Source organism: Delphinapterus leucas, chromosome 4 (genome assembly GCF_059928025.1).
Source record: "Delphinapterus leucas isolate spDelLeu-1000000601 "Yukka" chromosome 4, BTC_Dleu_Yukka2, whole genome shotgun sequence".
NCBI lineage: Eukaryota > Metazoa > Chordata > Mammalia > Artiodactyla > Monodontidae > Delphinapterus > Delphinapterus leucas.
This window is the reverse complement of record NC_143132.1, coordinates 131,143,776-131,163,415: the sequence shown is the minus strand read 5'-3', so window position 1 is coordinate 131,163,415 and position 19,640 is coordinate 131,143,776. Positions and strand designations below refer to the sequence as shown.

Sequence of the window (19,640 nt, the reverse complement as noted above, 5' to 3'; positions counted from 1 at the left end):
TATCAGTTCATGAGAATCTCCCATTTTTTTTAGTGTACAATTCAATGGTTTTCATATTTACAGTACATTCACAGAGTTGTGTAACCATCACCATAATCTAATTTGGGAACATTTTTGTCACCCCCCAAAAAAATCACATATCCATTAGCAGTCATTCTTCATTACCCCCCATTCCCTTCCCCCAGCCCTGGGCAACCAATAATCTACTTTCTGTTTCTATGGATTTGTCTAACTGGGACATTTCGTATAAATGGAAATCAATCAACATGTGTTTTCTTTTTTTTTTTTTTGTATCTGGCTTCTTTCACCTAGCATAATGTTTTCAAGTTTCATCCATGTTGTAGCATATGTACTTCATTCCTTTTTATTGCTGAATAATATTCTGTTGTGTGGGTATATATTTTATGTATTCATTCATCAGTTGAATGGACATTTGGGTTACCTCTACTATCTGGCTGTCAAGAATAGTGCTGCTATAAACATTTATGTACATGTTTTTTGTCCCACATTCTTTTTTTTTTTTTTTTTTTGCGGTACATGGGCCTCTCACTGTTGTGGCCTCTCCCGTTGCAGAGCACAGGCTCCGGACAGGCAGGCTCAGCGGCCATGGCTCGCGGGCCTAGCCGCTCCGCGGCATGTGGCATCTTCCCGGACCGGGGCACGAACCCGTGTCCCCTGCATCAGCAGGCGGACTCTCAACCACTGCGCCACCAGGGAAGCCCCCCCACCCACCCACATTCTTTTTTAAAGCTGTGTGTTACTCCACCGGGTATTTGTTCAACCAGTCTTCTGGTGAACGTTTAGACTGTTTCCAATGGTTCGTTATTACAAATAATGCTACAATGAATACTCTTGTGTTTATGCTTTCTTTTATTTTGGAGATGTATCTTTAGGACCTATTCCTACAAGTTTAATTACTGAGTCTATATAAAGAGTTCTTTATATTTTGGAAGGATGAGTCTGTGATATGAGTTGCAAATACATTCTTCCAGTTTGTCATTTATCTTTTAATATTGTTTATGGTGTTTTGTTTTGTTTGCCGTGCAAAAGTTATCTATTTTTGCATATAGTCAAAATGTGTCAGCCTTGGGCTTCCCTGGTGGCGCAGTGGTTGAGAGTCCACCTGCCGACGCAGGGGACACGGGTTCGTGCCCCGGTCCGGGAAGATCCCACATGCCGCAGAGCGGCTAGGCCCGTGAGCCATGGCCGCTGAGCCTGCGCGTCCAGAGGCTGTGCTGCACAACGGGAGAGGCCACAACAGTGAGTGGCCCGCGTACTGCAAAAAAACAAAAAACAAAAAAATGTGTCAGTCTTTTACTGTGTCTGGATTCTGAGATACAGTTACAAAGGCTTTCCTCAGTTCCAGATTAAAAGGAAATTTACCCATGTTTTCATGTGGTATTTATATGGTTTCGTTCTTCACATGTATATCTCTGATTTATTTGGAGTTAATTTTGGTATATAAAAAAAAGTTTCTTTCCCAAGGCCCAATCCTATTTATTTAAAATGTCATCTTTTTCCTCAGTGATTTGAGATGTCACTTAAATACTATACTAAACTCCTATATATGTTTGGGCCTATTTCTTGTCTTTCTGTTCCATTGGCCTGTCCTCTAATGAACAAGTACTATGTTGTTTTAATTACTGTAGAGGCTTTGTATTACATTTTAATAGCTGTTATGCCCAGCATATGTCCATTACTCTTTGCAGGGGATTTTCCTGTCTGTTCTAACTTATTTATCCACAAGCATTAAAATCAACTTGTCTAGCTCCAGAAAGACAAACAAAAAACATGTGTTGATATTCTGATTAGGATGTTAAATTTATATGTTAACTTGAGAATTGGCATCTTTAAAATGTTGAGTTTATCTATCCAGGAATAAGAGATGATTTTCTATTAGCTCAAGTTTACTTTTGCATTTTTCGGGTGCATTTTAAGGTTTTCATTACAGGTTTTATGCACTTCTCATTAAGTATTTTTGTTGTTTTGCTTATATCATGCCACTCACTAGTAATTGTGTATGTGAAAACTATTGATTTGTATATTCAGTTCATATCATTACTTTGCTGTATTACTTTATTTACATATTACTTTAGTGGTACCTTAGTTTTAGTTTTAATATTCTGGTGTTTTCCAACGAAACATTCAGGTCATCTGTATAGAGATGCTTCTGCCTTTACAATTCTGATTCCCCTCATTGTTTTCACCAATATTAAAGTATAAAGGAGGTAGTGGGTATCTTGTTCCTTGATTTTGCTCTTACTTTCCTTTGATGGGAATGCTTATAGTATTTCCCTTTTAAACAAGATGCTAGATTTTACTTTTCAAAAAAAATCAGAAATGGGTGTTGCATTGTTTGTCCTTAGATCTATTACTGGGTGAATTATATGAACAGACTTCCTAATATTGAACTATCTTTGTATCAGTCATGCTGTATCTTAAAATGTGCTATAGATTCTGTTTGCTAATATTTTATTTAGGACTTCAATTGGGACTCAATATTCATATGTGAGATTGGTTTGTGGTTTCTTTGCACAATCTTTGTCAGATTTAGGTATCAATGTTATATTAGCGTCATGAAAAGAAACTGAACTTTCCTTCATTTTCTATATTTTGGAACACTTTGCATAATATTAGTGGTTACCTTTAAAAGGTTTGGTAGTTCCTCCTGAAACCATCTGAACCAGTAGTCCCTCGATAACACTATTCCTTCTACAGAAATTACTTTCACTTTCCATCTCTACTAGGAAAATTCTTTTCCCTTATAGGTTATTACAAAATACTGAGTATAGTTCCCTGTGCTGTACACTAGGTCCCTGTTGGTTATCTATTTTATTCCCTGCTAGTAATTAATACTAAGCTCAACTGTGCCCCAAATGACCTGTATAGTCACATTAAAATTAAAGCTAAAGCTAAAATATAATATGTAAAAGTCAGCAGGGTTATATTAATCTCATCAACTAAGTATAAGATTTTATGTTTGCCAATGTTTAGTACTTATTTCCTGAAATCTTATCTACCCTCTTCAGCTTCAATTATATTCGATAGACATTAAGAGCTGACCAGAGAAAATATTTATAATAAATGAAAAGGGAGCATATATAAGTATATATACAATAATGACTTAACTGTAAAACAAAATATGCCATATTTTATACACCAAAATATTTACAGTGATAGTAACTCTATGAAGGTAAAAACCCCTGTCTTACTCATCTTTGTAGTGCCATCTTATGGAAGAGTGCCTGGTACAAAGTAGGTGTTCAGTAAGTGCTTGCTGAAAAAACTGAAAGTGAATAATATATGTTCTCAGAAAAAGGGGTACTCAATCAAGTAAATATATGAAATTTTAATATTTTTTTTATCTGAAACATACAAAGGCCTAATAAAGTCGATACCTAACTAAAATTTATGTAACTTCATTATTACAAAGTTAAGTCTTGAGTCAAAGATCCAGCTCTAAAAATATACTCTCAAAAATCACATATCTACATATAACACTAAAACAAGTAAATTGTCTTAGGCTGTATCATCGTTATCCACTGCAGCATAGATGGCTTGATTCCTCCTCTTGATTTTCTTTCTTTGTTCAGGTTCATGTTCATCACTCAGCCTCTTCAACGGCACCTTGGTTAAGTCCTTTCCATCCCCCAACTCCACAGGGTCACCGCGATTCCCCTCCTTGCCAACTGGGGAACCGGATGTATCATCGGAAGATACAGTCATGGAACCTGGCAAGATCCTGATGTCAGAGAAGCTTGCAGAAAAGTCAGAAGCTTGATCAGGAGATGGTTCTACAGATGGTGTATTCACGTCACTGTGTGCGCTTACAATACTATCATCATATTCCTCTTCTTCATCTAACATTATCTCGTCTGGATTAATAGAGGACAGGGCAGATGTGTCTGTGTTATACTCACTAGGGTCTTCTCCAGAGTCATTACTCTGCACGTCATCCTGCTCTTCATAGTCACCACACAAGTGCTGTTCTTCCTTGGCCTTCTGAAGCCTGATGTTAATATCAGTGATGCCAAGTTGGGCACAAAATTCAGTAGTCTGAGGATTGATCCTATGAACCAACTGCATTTGTGTCTGTGGCTTGCTAGGGTCATAACAAGCAGCCGTTACACTAAAGTTACATGGAACTTTGAGGTCATGATTCAATTTTTCCAATACTTCGTTCATAGCTTCTTTTGTTGCACTGTAATCCCACCTAGAAAAGTCCAAAACAATAGCTTTTTATATTTTATCAGCCTTGGACAACAAATGATGAGATCTAACTATGGACGGCAGGTGCATTAAAAAATAAACCACATTTCAGAATTCCACTTCATAAAATTATAGTTAACTTAGCAAAGGACCATTTTGAGATTAAAACAATTCTTAGAAAAAGCTGTCCTTAACTCACTCCCTAAAACAAGTACAAATTATTTTAATGTGTGAACCAAATCTCCACGGTCTTAAAGTTTCATGCACTTGTGCGCTTATAGTTTGATGCACTTACACACTTATTTGGGTTGGTGCTCAGCAGTCTATTTTCTTGGATCTCTCGGACGGAAAACTTGCAATTTTCATACCAGTCAATAAACTCTGAATTGTAGCAATAACTCCCTTGATTTAAAAAAATAATAAGGTGGAGGGGACAAAAACTGTGCATACAATGGAGAGGGAAAATCCTAAATAAGGTCAGACTCACCTCGTATGCAGGCCATTATTTTCAGGCATATTCCATAGGCGCTCACTCACATTAATAAGATCATTAGTAGCCCTGAGAATGGCGAGCCATTCAGTATCATACTCCAAGTAATCAGGAGCACTGGGGTCGTGTTCTATTTCTATTACCTACAAGAAGAAATTGGTGATTTTAAGAAGTACATATCTATTTTTAATATTCTAAGAATGTCAATATAACAGTAAAGTTTGAAAGGAATTTAATTTAGTAGCTTAAAAACATGAATGTAACTTAAACATTCCCAAAGAAATCTCAGAACACATAAATTACAAACAGCACCAATAATTTCTGCAAGGAGACAATTTTTTTTGAATCACTGGAAGAGTAAAACTATATTGCAGTTATTTCATTTTCTTTTTACCTGAAGAAAGTCTCTGTGTGGTAAGCATTTGTCCAGGGCTAGAAATCTGGTTGCTTTGGCTGACTGTCCTTTATCCTTGGCCTAGACAATATGAACCATGATTTAAGAAAGAATGTTAAAACATCACAAGCAATTCAGACATTGAAAAGGATGGAAATAATCTTCATTACCCAATCCCCTAAGTTGTGTGTCAAAGGAACAATGGTTACTTTTCCAAAACAAGTTAGCTCTATACCCCCTTGTGCAATGACAAGCAAGGCACTTACACTCTCTGGGCTTGGGCTTCAATTTCCTTACAATAGTCAAAGCAGAAAGAAATGGTGGTAATGATAATGTTAAATCAAAGCAAATAACACACATAAACCAAAGCATATAACACAAAGGTTAAAGATCAGACAACAGAAGAGCTTAAAAGTAATTTGGCAGAGCTAAAACTATACAACTCGTAAAAGAATTCATAGGAGAAAATCTTTGTAACCCTGGGTTAGGCAAAGATTCTTAGATACAACACCAAAGCAGATATATATATATATATACTCCATAGGATGAAATACTATTCACCAATAAAAATGAAAGAAACACTGACACATGCGACAACAAGAATGAGCCTCAAAAGCAAGTAAAGGAAAGAAACCAGTTACCAAAGACTATGTATTTTGTGATTCCACTTATATAAAATGTTCAGAAAAGGCAAATCCATAGAGACAAGACAGATTAGTGGTTGCCTGGGGCTGAATGTTGACAGAACAAAGACTGACAGCAAAGAGGCACAAAGGATCTTTTGGGGTGATGGCAATGTTCTAGAACTGGATTATATGATGTTTGCACAACTCTGGAAATTTACTAAAAATCACTGAATTCTACACTTAAAACAGGTGAATTTTTTGATATGGAAATTATACTCCAATAAAGTTCTTTTTTAAAAAGTGAACCAGCAGAAAGAAACATGGGAGGATCACAAACATGAAGGTCACACTGGAAGAAGTAAAAAGTGACTCACTAAAAACAGCAAGGCAGGGCTTCCCTGGTGGCGCAGTGGTTGAGAGTCCGCCTGCCGATGCAGGGGACGCGGGTTCGTGCCCCGGTCCGGGAAGATCCCATATGCCGCGGAGCGGCTGGGCCCGTGAGCCATGGCCGCTGAGCCTGCGCGTCCGGAGCCTGTGCTCCGCAACGGGAGAGGCCACAGCAGTGAGAGGCCCGCGTACCGCAAAACAAAACAAAACAAAACAAAACAAACAAACAAAAAAAACAGCAAGGCACATGGAGAAAGAAAGACAAGGAAGCAAGTGATGGGACACCCTGCTGAGGACCAGGTTTCAATTCAGTGGTGGGGAGGGACTGAGAGGTGGGATGCACAGAGATCACGGGCAGATCCTGGCAGCAGGGCAGTTCTGAGGAAAGATGACCTTTGGTGTTAGTAAAAGGGCTCAGACAGAATACCGGTGAAGTCAGAGGCAGTTGAGGAGCAACAAAAAGGGATCAAACATATTAATTCAGAGACACAAGTCCCCAAGGTTGACAACAGAAGACAGAATCAGGGAAAAGTAGCAAATTAGGTGCTTCAGCAATCCAAGAGCATCATGAGCCCCAAGAGACAGAGGAGAGTAACACAGATGTGGGAAAGGTGACTGACAGAAACAGAAGACTTGGACGTGAGAAGAGGATAATCACGCTGGCAACAGCCCAAAGGAAAATGCAAGAGTAACCTCGCCTTCTTCTCCCAGTGAAGCTGGGGAGTAAGAATAAGCCCACAACAGAGAGGGCCCACAGGAATGTTTTTAGACAGAATCTTCCAGACCGTGTGCGAAGAGCATCACCAAAGTGTACCTCTACCGCAGAAAAGGGTTTGGTCAGGTAAGTTCAGGAAGCGCTGCACAACCCACCCACCATCTCAGAGAAAGGTAATGCCCATTAGCACACTGGACTCTCAGAAATTCTACAGAAGCCTCTGGGAAGAAATCCCGAACTTTGTTAACCCAGCATTTTCTAAACGTATTTCCTATGGGATACTTTATGGGAAAGTCAGAATTCAACCAGAATCAGAGGTGAAAGGAAGAACTGCATAGTTCCATTAAAGCCTAACTCTAAGTAGGTATTTATTTTCTACTTTGCATCAAGCACCATCCCCATGCAATTACCAAAGGAAAACTCTAGGAGTCATTCTAGATTCACTCCTCCCTCTGTCACTAAATCCTGATGATTCTGCTTCCAAAATCTCTCTGGAACCTGCTTCATTCTCTGTGTTCCCTCTTTGCCTCAGGTTAGAACCTCATCTTTTGCCTCCTCTGCCTCCCATTTAACATTACTCCAATCCACACACAAAACTGCTGCCAATCTAATCCTTCTGAAATGAAACTCTGACTTCATGACCCCCAACCTTCCCCATTACCTCCTGGTTAAAACCCAAACTCCAGAGCATATCCCAGAAGGCAGCTATGATCTCGCTCCAGCTTCATCTCTCCCTGTGCCTCAGCCCCAGGGACCAGCTACACTTCCCCAAAGGCACCACGCTCTCAGACCTTCCAGCCTGTGCACACATCGGTCCCTGGGCCTAGATTACCCTGATAATCTGCTTCTTCCTGGCACCATCAACTCCTTTAGAAAACCTTCTCTATCCCTTCATCTCTCTGTCCACATCCCCATCTCACCATGGCCTGGCTTAGGTGTTCCCACAGTATCCTAAGCACTTTTTGTCACAAACTTATTACACTATTTTATAATTGCTTGCTTGTCCCTTCTCCCCACTGGATACTGAGTTATTCACAAAAGGAAAGTTATCTTTGATCTCTTTCTCTAACTTTCCAACTATGCCCATAGGGCCTAGCCCGTAGATGTTCAATAACTGCTTGTTAAATCAAAGAATAAGCATTTTGTTTTCTACCTGATGCTGCATCAAGGCTGCAAACTTCACATGAAGGTGTGCAGAAAACCAGTAAGTAGGTTTTAAGTGCTCTAAAAGTTCTGAGGCAGCGGGACTTCCTAATGTGTTATTTTCCACTTCTTGTCGGAAAAAAGATTTAGTCTTAAGAAGTTGCTTCTTATTTCCATAATGATATATACTTCTCGGCCAATCATGAGATAAGAATATGTCCATAGGCTGCTTCAGCTTTAACAGACAAAGAAAAGAAAGAAAGCTCTTAAAAACAGATTAACCAAAAGCAATCCCCTCCCTTCTCTCCACCGCCACACAACCATTTACCCACGGAGATCTGTAGATTTCTGTGTAATTCATTCTAAGAACACTTTATTTAAGGAAGTCACAGAAATACTGAGCTACTCACTCATCGAGGCAAAGAGAAACACCTTTCTCTCTGCCTGACAAATCACCTTTATCTTCCGTGGCAAGGCAGTTCAATAGCGACACACTTTGATAGATTGCCAATCAGCTAAGGTCTTTAGCACTGGGTTTCTAAAATCTACAACATGCACTGTTCTTTTCCCTTTTAGTAAAGAAACTACTGTTTTAAGATCAATGTCCAGATTTCATGAGACTTGTAATGTAAATGATACAGTAAACCTAACCTACAGTAAACCTTTTTTTTTTTTCTGATGGACTCTCATAGTAAACACCAAAAAAACCTCTCTGTTTACTACAAAAATTATATTAGAGGTATTTAAGGTAGCTGGTGTCTTCTTGGGGAGAACACAAAATATACTCCATACTGTCAAGTAATCCAAAGCAAATACTTGGACAACTAAATTAAAATAATTTAAGTAAGTGTTCAAGAAAATACAAAAGGTAAGATAGATATGATTAACCACTGAAAAGCTGGTATGGGCAATAAGTGCTACAAAAATTCAGAGAAGGGTGAGGACTTTAAACTAGAACACTGGTTGGGAAGTGAAATCTAAGCTGGGTCTCCAAGGACCAGTAGGATTTAGATGAGTAAAGGGAAAAAGGATTCCAGGTAAGTAACTGTTATGAATGGGGCATACCTGTAAACATCTTTATGTTCCAGTTGAGGCTGTATTTATGATGGGAAGGGCCTGAGTTCAGTCTGGCAGGCTCTACCAGCCTGGGGGCTCTGGCAGGCTCTTAACTGTGTGGGAAGTCCGGGCAGGTTACTTTATCTATCTGAGCCTTTGGCCTCTCTCCCTTAGTGTGACAAAGTTGGACACGCTGCACGACAGAATTTGAGTGACAGTTATATGAACTATCACGGATGAAAGCTGCTTAGCCCGGTGTCAGACATTTAATGGGTTCACAAACAAAAACCTAGTTTCATTTACTCTCCAGTTGAGCCAGTGTTTCAGTTATCACCTTCACAATTTTCCCATATCATCTTCACTATTATTTTCTATTTCATATCATTATTTAAAATAAAATATTTAACACTTTCTTTCAAGTATCACTTTATTCCAATATATATTCTTCAGCCTTACTCTAAGGAATAGTAGCTGAAGTCATGGATCAAATATTTTATTTTATTATTAATCACTAAAATAAATGTATAGCCATTAAAATCTAAAAAATGTTCATCTGTGAACCTCCTAAAAACAACTCAAGACCCAAATTGTGGAAATACCGAATTGAGCTCTTCTTGGAAGTAGCAGATCAAAATACATTCTGGTAGAGAATTACTTTACCATTTTTTCAAGTCTGCCGTAATGTACTTTTTACATACCTGTTTTAATTTGTAGACTTCAATATTTCTCACATGATAGATACTCCTTATTGTAGCTGCATTATAGGGGGGGCACTCAAAATGACCTTAAATTGAAGAAGAGAAATAAGCTATATTCAACTCCCTTAAATACTGCAAGTATAAATACATACATACACTTCTCCAAAACTGATGCTTGTCATCAGTGCTTTTGGTTCTTGAAAATTTTATTAAAAAAATACTGTTCTCAAAATGCTGGTATTTTCTAATAACTGATCACCAGCTATAAATCTAAATAAGTGGGAGGCTTATGATTTTTTAAATTAAATTATATTTAATTTTGGAATACATTGTTTAGTCACATAGTTTAAGATTGAAAAGATACCATCAGAAAGGTATAGGGTAAGGGGGAGCGGGGGTGAGGGAAGGATGGATTGGGAGTTTGGGGTTAGCAGATGCAAATTATTACATACAGAATGGATAAACAACAAGGTCCTACTGTATGGCGCAGAGAATTATATTCAATATCCTGTGATAAACCATAATAGAGAAGAATATGAAAAAGAATGTATATATATGTGTAACTGAATCACTTTGCTGTACAGCAGAAATTAACACAATATTGTAAATCAACTATACTTCAATAAAATAAATTAAAGAAAAAAAAGAAAGGCATAGGGTAAAAAGTATTCCTCCTGGAGGGTAGACCCTAGTGGGTACCTAGGGCTGGCGTGGGAGCAGGGATTAAGTTTGGCACAAAACTTTTAGGCATGATAGAGATGTTCTAAATCCAGATGGTGCTAAAGGCTGCATAACTCTACAATCTACTAAAATCAGTGAATTGTGTACTTACAATGGTACATAAATTTTATGTCAATCAAGCTGCTAAAACAAGCAGACAGGGTTCTCCTATTCCTTCCCCCATCCATCAGTAACCCTACCTACAGGGAACCAGTGTTAATCAGGTTTCAGTATTTTATTCCAGGGATGTCATCTATGCATATAATATACATATTTCTTTATCCTCCCTTTTTTTTAATACAAGTGGCAGTATAATTTATACACGTTCTGTGCCTTGTTTTTTTCACTTTATTTTGGAGTTCTTTTCATATTATCACACATAGAGCTGCTTCTTTTTTCCTTCTTTTTGACTTCATAGCATTGCACTGTATAGTTATATCATGACACATTTAACTAGTTCCTATCTTTTGCTATTACAAACAAGGCTGAAATACATTTGTTTATATCATTTTGCACTTGTGGAATATATCTGTAGATAAATTCCTGGAAGTAGAACTCCTGAGTAAGAATACTTCTATAATTTCCACAGATGTTACTAATTTTCCTCCAAAGAGTGGTTCCAATTTGTGCCCACATCTGCCATGTAGAAGATGGCCTATTTTTGTAGACCCATCACAATAGTTCAGAATCATGGGGAACGGGGCAGCAAGGAACAGACTTGTGATTTAACAGTTACACTGAGGATGTAAGTTTTAGCTGTCAACTTAATTCATGAAATTTTAAAATCAATGTGGATCCAAGCTATTCCTTTAACTTTAAAATCAAGGTATAATTCATTCAGATACAGTGTGGTATATTTATACAATGGAATACTATTCACAAATTTAAATGACAGAGTTACATGTATCAACATGGATTTCAAAAACATATTAAACAAAGCAAGTTGCAGAAAGATACATGTAAAATGATACACTTATATGAAGTTTAAAACATTCTATATAATACACTGTTTAAAGCTGTTACTGATATGGTAATGATATAGAATAATCAAGTGAATGATAAACACCAAATTCAGAATAGTGACTGCCTGGTGAGGTAAGGGAGGAATAAAAGGAGAGAGACGGGACTGAGGGCAGATAAACAGTGAACTTCGATTGTATCTGTACTCTTTTATTTCTTAAAAATCAAAACTAAAAGTGGCAAAATACCAAATAAAACTAGATGGTGTATACACAGATAATACGTTCTAGTGTTCTCTATTTTTTCATATTTATAAAATATTTTATAATATAAATTTAAGAATAAATTAATCAGTTCATAGGAGAAATCCAATGAAAAAGTCAAACTGTATATTATGCTTAAGTTACTATGGGGCATGGAAGTTCTAAGTTTAAAAACAATTCTCAGAATAACAATACTCACTTTGCTGTATACCTGAAATTAACACCACATTGTAAATCAACTGTACTCCAATTAAAAAAAAGAATGTAATAAAATGTAAAAAAAAAAACAAAAAAAAACACATAACAATACCTTTTCGATAGTCATGAGATTTAAAGATACCAGAGATTCCACCAATCCTTACACCTCGGTATTTTACTACACCTGCCAAGCCTGAAAAATTACAAGTTAAATAAAATTACTGTAGGCAAAAGCAATCTTTTTTTTTAAAGCAATCTTTACTAACTGAACAAACAGTTTAGAGGCCTAGAATAACATGCAGTCTTAAAATTATTTGAAAATTAAGTGTCATGATGAGGTAACTCTTTTACATAGGAAAATATGCCAACAATATATAACGTAGAGTAGGGAGACAGACTACGGAGGCAAGAGACTGAGCAGAAAAGAAGGAACAAATGAGACAGGGAGTGTGAAGAGGGAAACAGACATACAGAAATTTGGTACCTAAAGGAATATGGGGATGGGGCAGGGGAAATAGGGGAAAATGTCCTATGATGGATTTATATGTTATATATAAGGTATATATAACGTATACCTTTGACTTATAGAACATAGACACCTGCAGTTTCTCTATTTCATTTGATTGATCATCTTCAGACAATTTCACCTTTTCACAATACTACAGTTGTCAAAAGATGATCCATCAGTAATGACAGAGAGAAATTAAATTTCTGAAGTTATAATGTCATCACTAGAAACACCTATAAACATTTAAATAAAGAGATGAAAGGACTGTATAGTTTAAAAGGACTAAAACTGAACCTGAACCTAATCAGGTCTATAAATCTAAATGCAGATTATAAGCAATGCAGAGGATAAAAGGAACATGTTAAACAACCCAAGGAAATCCAATCAGCTAAACCCAGAATGTGGGAAATTCTGCCAGATAAATTTCCCACATTCTTCAACAAATAAACAGCATGGGGGTTGGGGGAGAAGAGAGTGCGAAAAGGGGCAGTTATAGTCTAAGAGACTTCAGAATCATGACAATCAAATGAAAGTGTGGACCTTGTGTGGATCCTACTTGAACAAGTCAACTGTAAAACAGACATCTTTGTGATAATCAGGGAAATCTGAACATGAACTAGGCAACAGATAATGACAGATAATAGGTATAATCATGGTACTGTAGTTGTGGTATTGTTTTAAATCCTCATCACTTAAAACACATGCTAAAGTATTTACAGGTGAAATAATCCGATGGCTGAGGTTTGCTTTAAAATACTCCAGTTGGGACTTCCCTGGTGGTCCAGTGGTTAAGAATCCACCTTCCAATGCAGGGGACATGGGATTGAGCCCTGGTCAGGGAACTAAGATCCCACACGCCCCTAAGCCCCTAGAGCCCGCATGCCGCAACTACTGAGCCAGCGCACTCTGGAGCTCCAGAGCGCCCAGGCGCCACAACTAGAGAGAAGCCTGCCCACCGCAAGGAAGATCCCACGTGCGACAACTAAAGACCTGACGCAGCCAAATAAATAAATAAATAAAATACTAAAAAATAAATAGATAAAATACTCGGGTCACCTCCTCCCACAAAAGAGTTTAGGCGGGGAGTGGGTTGAAAGAAGGATGGCAGAACAATAATTGTTGTTAAAGCTGTTTAATAGGTACAGAGATTCATTATACTATTCTCTACTTTTGTGTATGTTTAAATATTTCCATTATAAAAAGTTCATTTTTTTAAATTTAATAAGAAGAGTAAGAAAAAAATTAAGGGATTGTAAATCATACAGAAGCTCTTTGCAGTTATATTAAGTATTGCTTAAAGCACTAGATGATGCATGGACATATTTTCATGATTACCTACTTAAATTAACTATTTTAATTAAATTTTCATGATTATTCAATCAAGAGACATTCCCAAAACACGATACATTTCAAGATGCTGATCAACTGATAAACAAATCCTGACAGGCTCTTCCATGCCATCAGACCAAGAAATTACCCACGAACACATACCTAAATAATAAATGTTTGGTGCTACCCAGCCACCATAGGGTAACTCTTGCAAATGATTTGAGGCTTCATGGTTACCCCCGATGAAAATTGTGAGAACTGGGGCCTTCTTCTCTCCAGAGTAATACCTAGAACATAAGAGTAAAGTTGTCAATTGGCATAGCAGAAACGAGACATACAGAAAAGCAATTAGGCATGCCTGTACTATTAGGCATAGCAGAAAAGCAAAATAAGGTCCGAAGTAAAAAAAACTTGAGCTCATCATAAAAAGTTAAGCCCTTTCTAAACGAATTGTCAATCCTTGTCCTTAAGAATGATTCAGGGCCGCCACCTTGGGTTCAAGCCAACGTATATTCAATGAGGTCAAAAACTTTTGTCAGTTCACTGCAACAACCTTAGTTTCTAGAATGAGGACTAGCACATAGCAAGCGTCCAATAAAAACTCCTAGATCAATAAATGAAGTAGTCCCAGAGTCCTATTAAGCATAAAGTAGATTAACCTGTCAGTTTCTTCCTCCAGATTTTCCCCTCAAGCTGCGATCCCTTCCGAAACAAAACAGATGAATGGAAAGAAGAAAAGTGACATTTACTAAGCGCCAGTTCCTAGACACACAGCGTAAACAAAGACGGGAACTAAGAGAGACAGCTGGTCAGTGGCAGACAGGATTCCAACTCAGCCCGGGTTCTCAGCCCCCACCGCTGGCTAGTCACACGTCGCACCGCGGGGGCCCGGGCCCAAGCCACGCCCCTCACCTGTAGAAGGTCTGCATGTGGCGGTACTTGGGCGGCACGGCCATGCAGCGCAGGTCGGCCTCGTTGCGCACAGCCTGGAAGTCGCCGCAGCATAGCAGAAGGTCTATCGGTCCCGGGCCGCGCCGCTCCGCCAGCGCCAGCGTCTCATAGATCTTGTCCAGCTCGCCGTGGCAGCAGCCGGCCACAGCCACCCGCATGCTGCCGGCCCGAGGCAGGGAGCGCTGCCCGCAACCGCCTAAACCAGAGCCAGCCCAGGCCGGACAACGAAGACCCGACAGATCGCTCAGATCCCGCCAACCTTAACTGAGACGCCGCCTCTTGCAATTGAGACTCCAGCAATATAATTCACTTCCGGTTTCCAAATCTCGCGAGAGAGAGGTCGGGAAGGGAATGACCAACACGGATTCCAGGGAGCTTTTAAATCGTCTCGTACTTTGCCTGTTTTGGCAGGTGGTTCTTGAAGTCCGAGCAGCCTGACAGGTGCTAAAAATCAAAACCAGAATAGTAAGACGAACAAACAAAAATTCCCGGAAATAGTGTAGTTTGATAAAATCAAACTTAGGATGAACTCCTCACGGCAAAGGTAATTGCCTGAAAGTGATTAGAAACGATTAAACAAACGATTTTTTAAGACACCCGAAATAAAAATAAATTTAAAATAAAACGTAAAAACTCACTGAGGATTTTGAAATTATCTCCTCGAAGAGTTTCTAAAATTATCAGTTTTTTTTTTTTAAAGGGGCCAGGGACTCTTCATTTCCCTACCAAATGGTTGTTTGTGTAACTAGACTGCAAGCTCAATGAAAGCAGATGAATATCTCGAAAACATCCAGGAGGGAAAAGGACCAGACTGACAATTGAAGAATTAGTGGCCAAGGCAGAAACAAGCAAACAAATAAAACCCTTCTGGCAGATTTAATCAAGAAAATAATCAAGATAATACGGAGAATAATAAAACCATCTCTGCTCATTAAAAAAAAACTAGATAAACAATTTCTAGGAATAAAGACACCAAAGTTAATTCAAAATGAAGCAGAAGATGTAAACAAAACAATGACAATAAGAAGACACTGGGATATATACACTACCAAATGTAAAATAGATGGCTAGTGGGAAGCAGCCACATAGCACAGGGAGATCAGCTCCGTGCTTTGTGACCACCTAGAGGGGTGGGTTAGGGAGGGTGGGAGGGGCACGCAAGAGGGTGGAGATATGGGGATATATGTTTATGTATAGCTGATTCACTTTGTTATACAGCAGAAACTAACACACCATTGTAAAGCAATTATACTACTATACTAAGATGTTAAACAAAAAAAAAAAAGACTGGGAAAGTCAAAGACATAAATCCATTGAAAGACATTTATGAGTGATTTACAGGTGATTTCTTTCAAATTTACAAGGAAGATACACTTTTCATGATATCTAAATCAATCAAGAGGGTAGAAAAAGATGGAAATCTAATATTTCCTATTAGTTTTTACTGTTTTATTTTCCCTTCTGTATTAAATGTTTTGAAATATATAAAGAACAGATAACTTTTTTTGACATTGTTAAATTTAACTTCTAAAAAAAAAATTTAACTTCTTCCACTTGATTTTCAATCTACAGGAATTATCTTTTTCTGGATCTTTTTTTCTCGATTGAAAAATTGTTAATTTTAATTAACTTAAAGTGCCATGAACAAATCAAATCTTAAGTGCACATTTTGATTAATTTCTCCATATGTAATCACCCATATCAAGATATAAAACATTTCTAGCATTCCAAAAGACTCCCTTGTGCTTCCTCCCAAGCCTATTCTCCCAAAAGAAAAACTCTAGTCTAACCTCTAGCACCGTAGATTAGCTCTACTTGTTTCTAAACTTCATAGAAATGTCAGTGTATATTATGTACTCTTTTGTGTCTGGCTTCTTTCACTTAATATCTGTGAGATTCATCCATGAATCTAAGTAACTGAGCAGGAGGACCCTATGGGGCCTTCGCAGGGCAGATGACCACCACCCCTACCCCCCGCAATGTCCTCCACCTGCCTCTTTGTAGAAAAACTAGCCACCTAGGCCTTCTCCAAGTTCCAAAGAATAAATTTAATTAGAGAAGTGAGAAAATTCAGAAGCAAAGGAAAACAATCAAGCAGGACAAAATAATAATAGTTTAGCCATTAAACAAAGTCAAGGACCTTTAGTTCCTCCTCAAGGGCTATAGATAATAATCTGAGCCAGGGAATTCCCTGGCGGTCCGGTGGTTAATACTCCGCATTTCCAACACAGGGGGCACGGGTTTGATCCCTGAGCCATACCATATCCTTTGAGCTATTTTGCAGATACTGAAACTCCCACCAGGTGGAAGAAGTTAACTGTATGCTGATCACAAGCATGGAGACCCCAGACTGGTTGGAATCAGAAGGCTGATGATGTTGACTCCCAATTACCTCACCACCAACCAGTCAGAATGTCCACAAGCTGATCATGCACCCACAGCCCCCTCCTTCACGCTGTCTTTAAAAACCTTTCCCTGAAAGCCATCAGGGAGTTCAGGTCTTTTGGGCACTAACTACCTGGACTCCTGGCTTGGCGCCCTGCAATAAACACTGCACTTTCCTTCAACATACCCTGGTGTCAGTAGATTGGGCTTTACTGTGAGCAGGTAAGCAGACTCAAGTTTGGTTCAGTAACAACTATACTATAGACAGATACAGCCATAGTATACTATTTCTTATTGCTGTGTTTTTTCCATCGTGTGATCACACCACAGTTCATGTATCCATTTTTCTGTTGAAGGACATTTGGATTGTTTCTAACCTGGGGCTGTTATGAATAAAGCCACCATATACATTCTTGTAAAATCTTTTGGTGGACATAACACTTTTCTCCCTTGGATTATGGCCAGGAATGGAATCTCTGGATAACATAGTAGGTATATGTTTAGCTTTAATAGATAGTGTCAGTTGTGCTAATTTACACTTACCTACGTAATATGAGTGTTCTAATTATTCCATGTGCACAACAGCACTTGGTATTATCTGTCTGTTAAAGTTTAGCCATGTTGTTAGGTGTGCAATGATGTCTTCTTGTTATTTCCATGTAGATTTTACAACAAAATTTTAATATGTCAATTTGAATTTTCTTCTTCTGTGACCAATAGGAAACAATAATTTAATGCCATAACATCCAAAATCTCATGGTCAAAGAAGGAAATAGAAGATTATGAATAGGGATGAAAAAGTGCATCATGGCTTAGCTCTTAACTCTATTCCCAACCAACACCCCATTTCCAGAGGTCATACTGGTATGTTAATAAACTTGAGAATTCTCACTGACTTTCTCAAATCCAGAGAGAATAAAACTAAATCAATAGCCTCAACTCCTTCCCATGCTGAATGAGGTGAGATGGGAGGATTGTAGGAGAAAAGTGGATGTGTGAACAATGAAAATTCTTTTTGCAAACATGAAGGGCCATTCACTGAACAGGTAAACCCTCTCCAATTGTGTGTGTGGTCCATGAGGAAAGTCCCTCTAATAGGGTGGGAAAGGAATTCCCTGATTTTGTCAGAGCAAAGACAGTATCTAGATAGAGGCACCCAATGATGAGTAAGATGAAAAAAGAAACCACATGTCAACTATGGAAACATGCTAGAAAGAGCATAAGCTGGGATGAACCTGAGCAGGTGTTAATTAAAACTTCTTAGATACAACCAGATCTTTCTCCCCTAAATCAAGTCTGCTTGTTGAAATGGTTGCTTCCAAGACAGAGAACGTACAAAATGAGTGTGGATCATCTTGTGCCAGAAAACAAGGAAGTGCTCAAAGAATCTGAGACGTCAAAAGGATGTTGAGTGAAGGTTTTTCCACTGGCCAAATCTGAAACAATTTCAGCATCAAAATGCACAATCATAGTAACAGACTTTTGCCCATTGAATAAAGTAGGAATCTACTATTCCATCCTCACATAAATAAGTAAATAAATAAATAGGAAAAGAGAGGTCTTATTTACACAAGAATGCTGATTGATAAGTATAGAAGGAAAGTTGGAGTTAGAAAATCAGAAAATCACCGTAAACCATCATCATCATCGTCGTCATCATCAACATCACTTGTTACAAGGAAGAATTTTTAATGAATGCTAAAACAATTGGGGGAAACTTTGAAGAGTAATAGGATACTTACATTGTCTCAATGTATCTATTATTTGAGACTATTTATATGATCTCAAAGTATCTTTCCAAAAGATACTAATTTTAACAAAGAGAAAAATAAGGATTTTACACTAGAGAAACCTGGCAGACACCACTTAACAGAGTGACCAAAGTTAATCTCACTAGGAATGGACAAATCCACATCATGTGCCCCTGATACATTACTTCTGTGGTATTCCTGCCAAAAATGCATAACCTGAATCTAATCTTGAAAAATAGGAAGCAAATTGAAATAGACAAAAAAATTTTTTAAATAACTGGCCTGTCTTTAAATATATATATATATATATATATATATATATATATATATAATGGTCATGAAATACAAGGACAGACTGAGAAAGATTAAAAATTAAATGATACTGAAGATTCGTGATAACTGAATGCAATATGTTGCTATAAAATACATTATTAAGGTAATTGCCAAATCTGAATAAGATCTGTAAATTAGATAGTATTGTATCAGTGTTAATTTCCTGATTGTGATCATTTTACTGTGGTTACATAAGGGAATTCCTCATTTTTAGGAAACACACACTGAAATATTTAGGAACGTATATATCTGCCCATCCATGTATTGCAGGGGCTAGAAGCTAAGAAACTATTGGGCTGGCCAAAAAGTCCCTTCAGTTTTGAAGTAAAAATGAAAGACGTATTTTTCATTTTCACCAAGAACTTTATTGAACAACATATTCACCCTTTTGTTCCACTACCTTCTGCCATTTTTCAGCCAACTTCATAATTCCTTCTTCCCAAAACATTTTATCTTTTTGAGCAAAGAACTGGTCCAGGGGCCTTTTACAGTCTTCCAGGGAATTGAATTTTTTTCCATCAAGA

At 37.9% G+C, this 19,640-nt stretch overlaps 1 protein-coding gene across 2 annotated transcripts; it reads right to left on the bottom strand.

Annotated features, from left to right (window-relative positions):
• Positions 1–271: 271 nt before the first annotated feature.
• DBR1 (debranching RNA lariats 1) lies at positions 272–14,959 on the bottom strand. 2 transcript variants are annotated; one of them, XM_022582580.2, is made up of 8 exons: positions 14,609–14,958; positions 13,859–13,983; positions 11,972–12,052; positions 9,719–9,804; positions 7,975–8,199; positions 5,094–5,174; positions 4,697–4,842; positions 272–4,213 (listed from the first exon to the last, which is right to left on the bottom strand). In XM_022582580.2, exons 1-8 carry the CDS (start codon positions 14,803–14,805, stop codon positions 3,520–3,522), a joined length of 1,635 nt encoding a protein of 544 aa, XP_022438288.1. In that variant the 5' UTR covers positions 14,806–14,958; the 3' UTR covers positions 272–3,519. The 2 variants fall into 2 exon arrangements, with proteins under 2 accessions (XP_022438288.1, XP_089767234.1); XM_089911108.1 differs by lacking the exon at positions 11,972–12,052 and having other exon boundaries at positions 14,609–14,959.
• Positions 14,960–19,640: the final 4,681 nt, after the last annotated feature.

Coding starts and splice junctions, on each gene's coding strand:
- DBR1 (XM_022582580.2), bottom strand. CDS start 14,805: ATGCGGGTGGCTGTGGCCGGCTGCTGCCACGGCGAGCTGGACAAGATC. Junction 13,984..14,608: donor CACATGCAGACCTTCTACAG/GTGAGGGGCGTG, acceptor CTTATGTTCTAG/GTATTACTCTGGAGAGAAGA. Junction 12,053..13,858: donor ACCAAACATTTATTATTTAG/GTATGTGTTCGT, acceptor GTAATTTTTCAG/GCTTGGCAGGTGTAGTAAAA.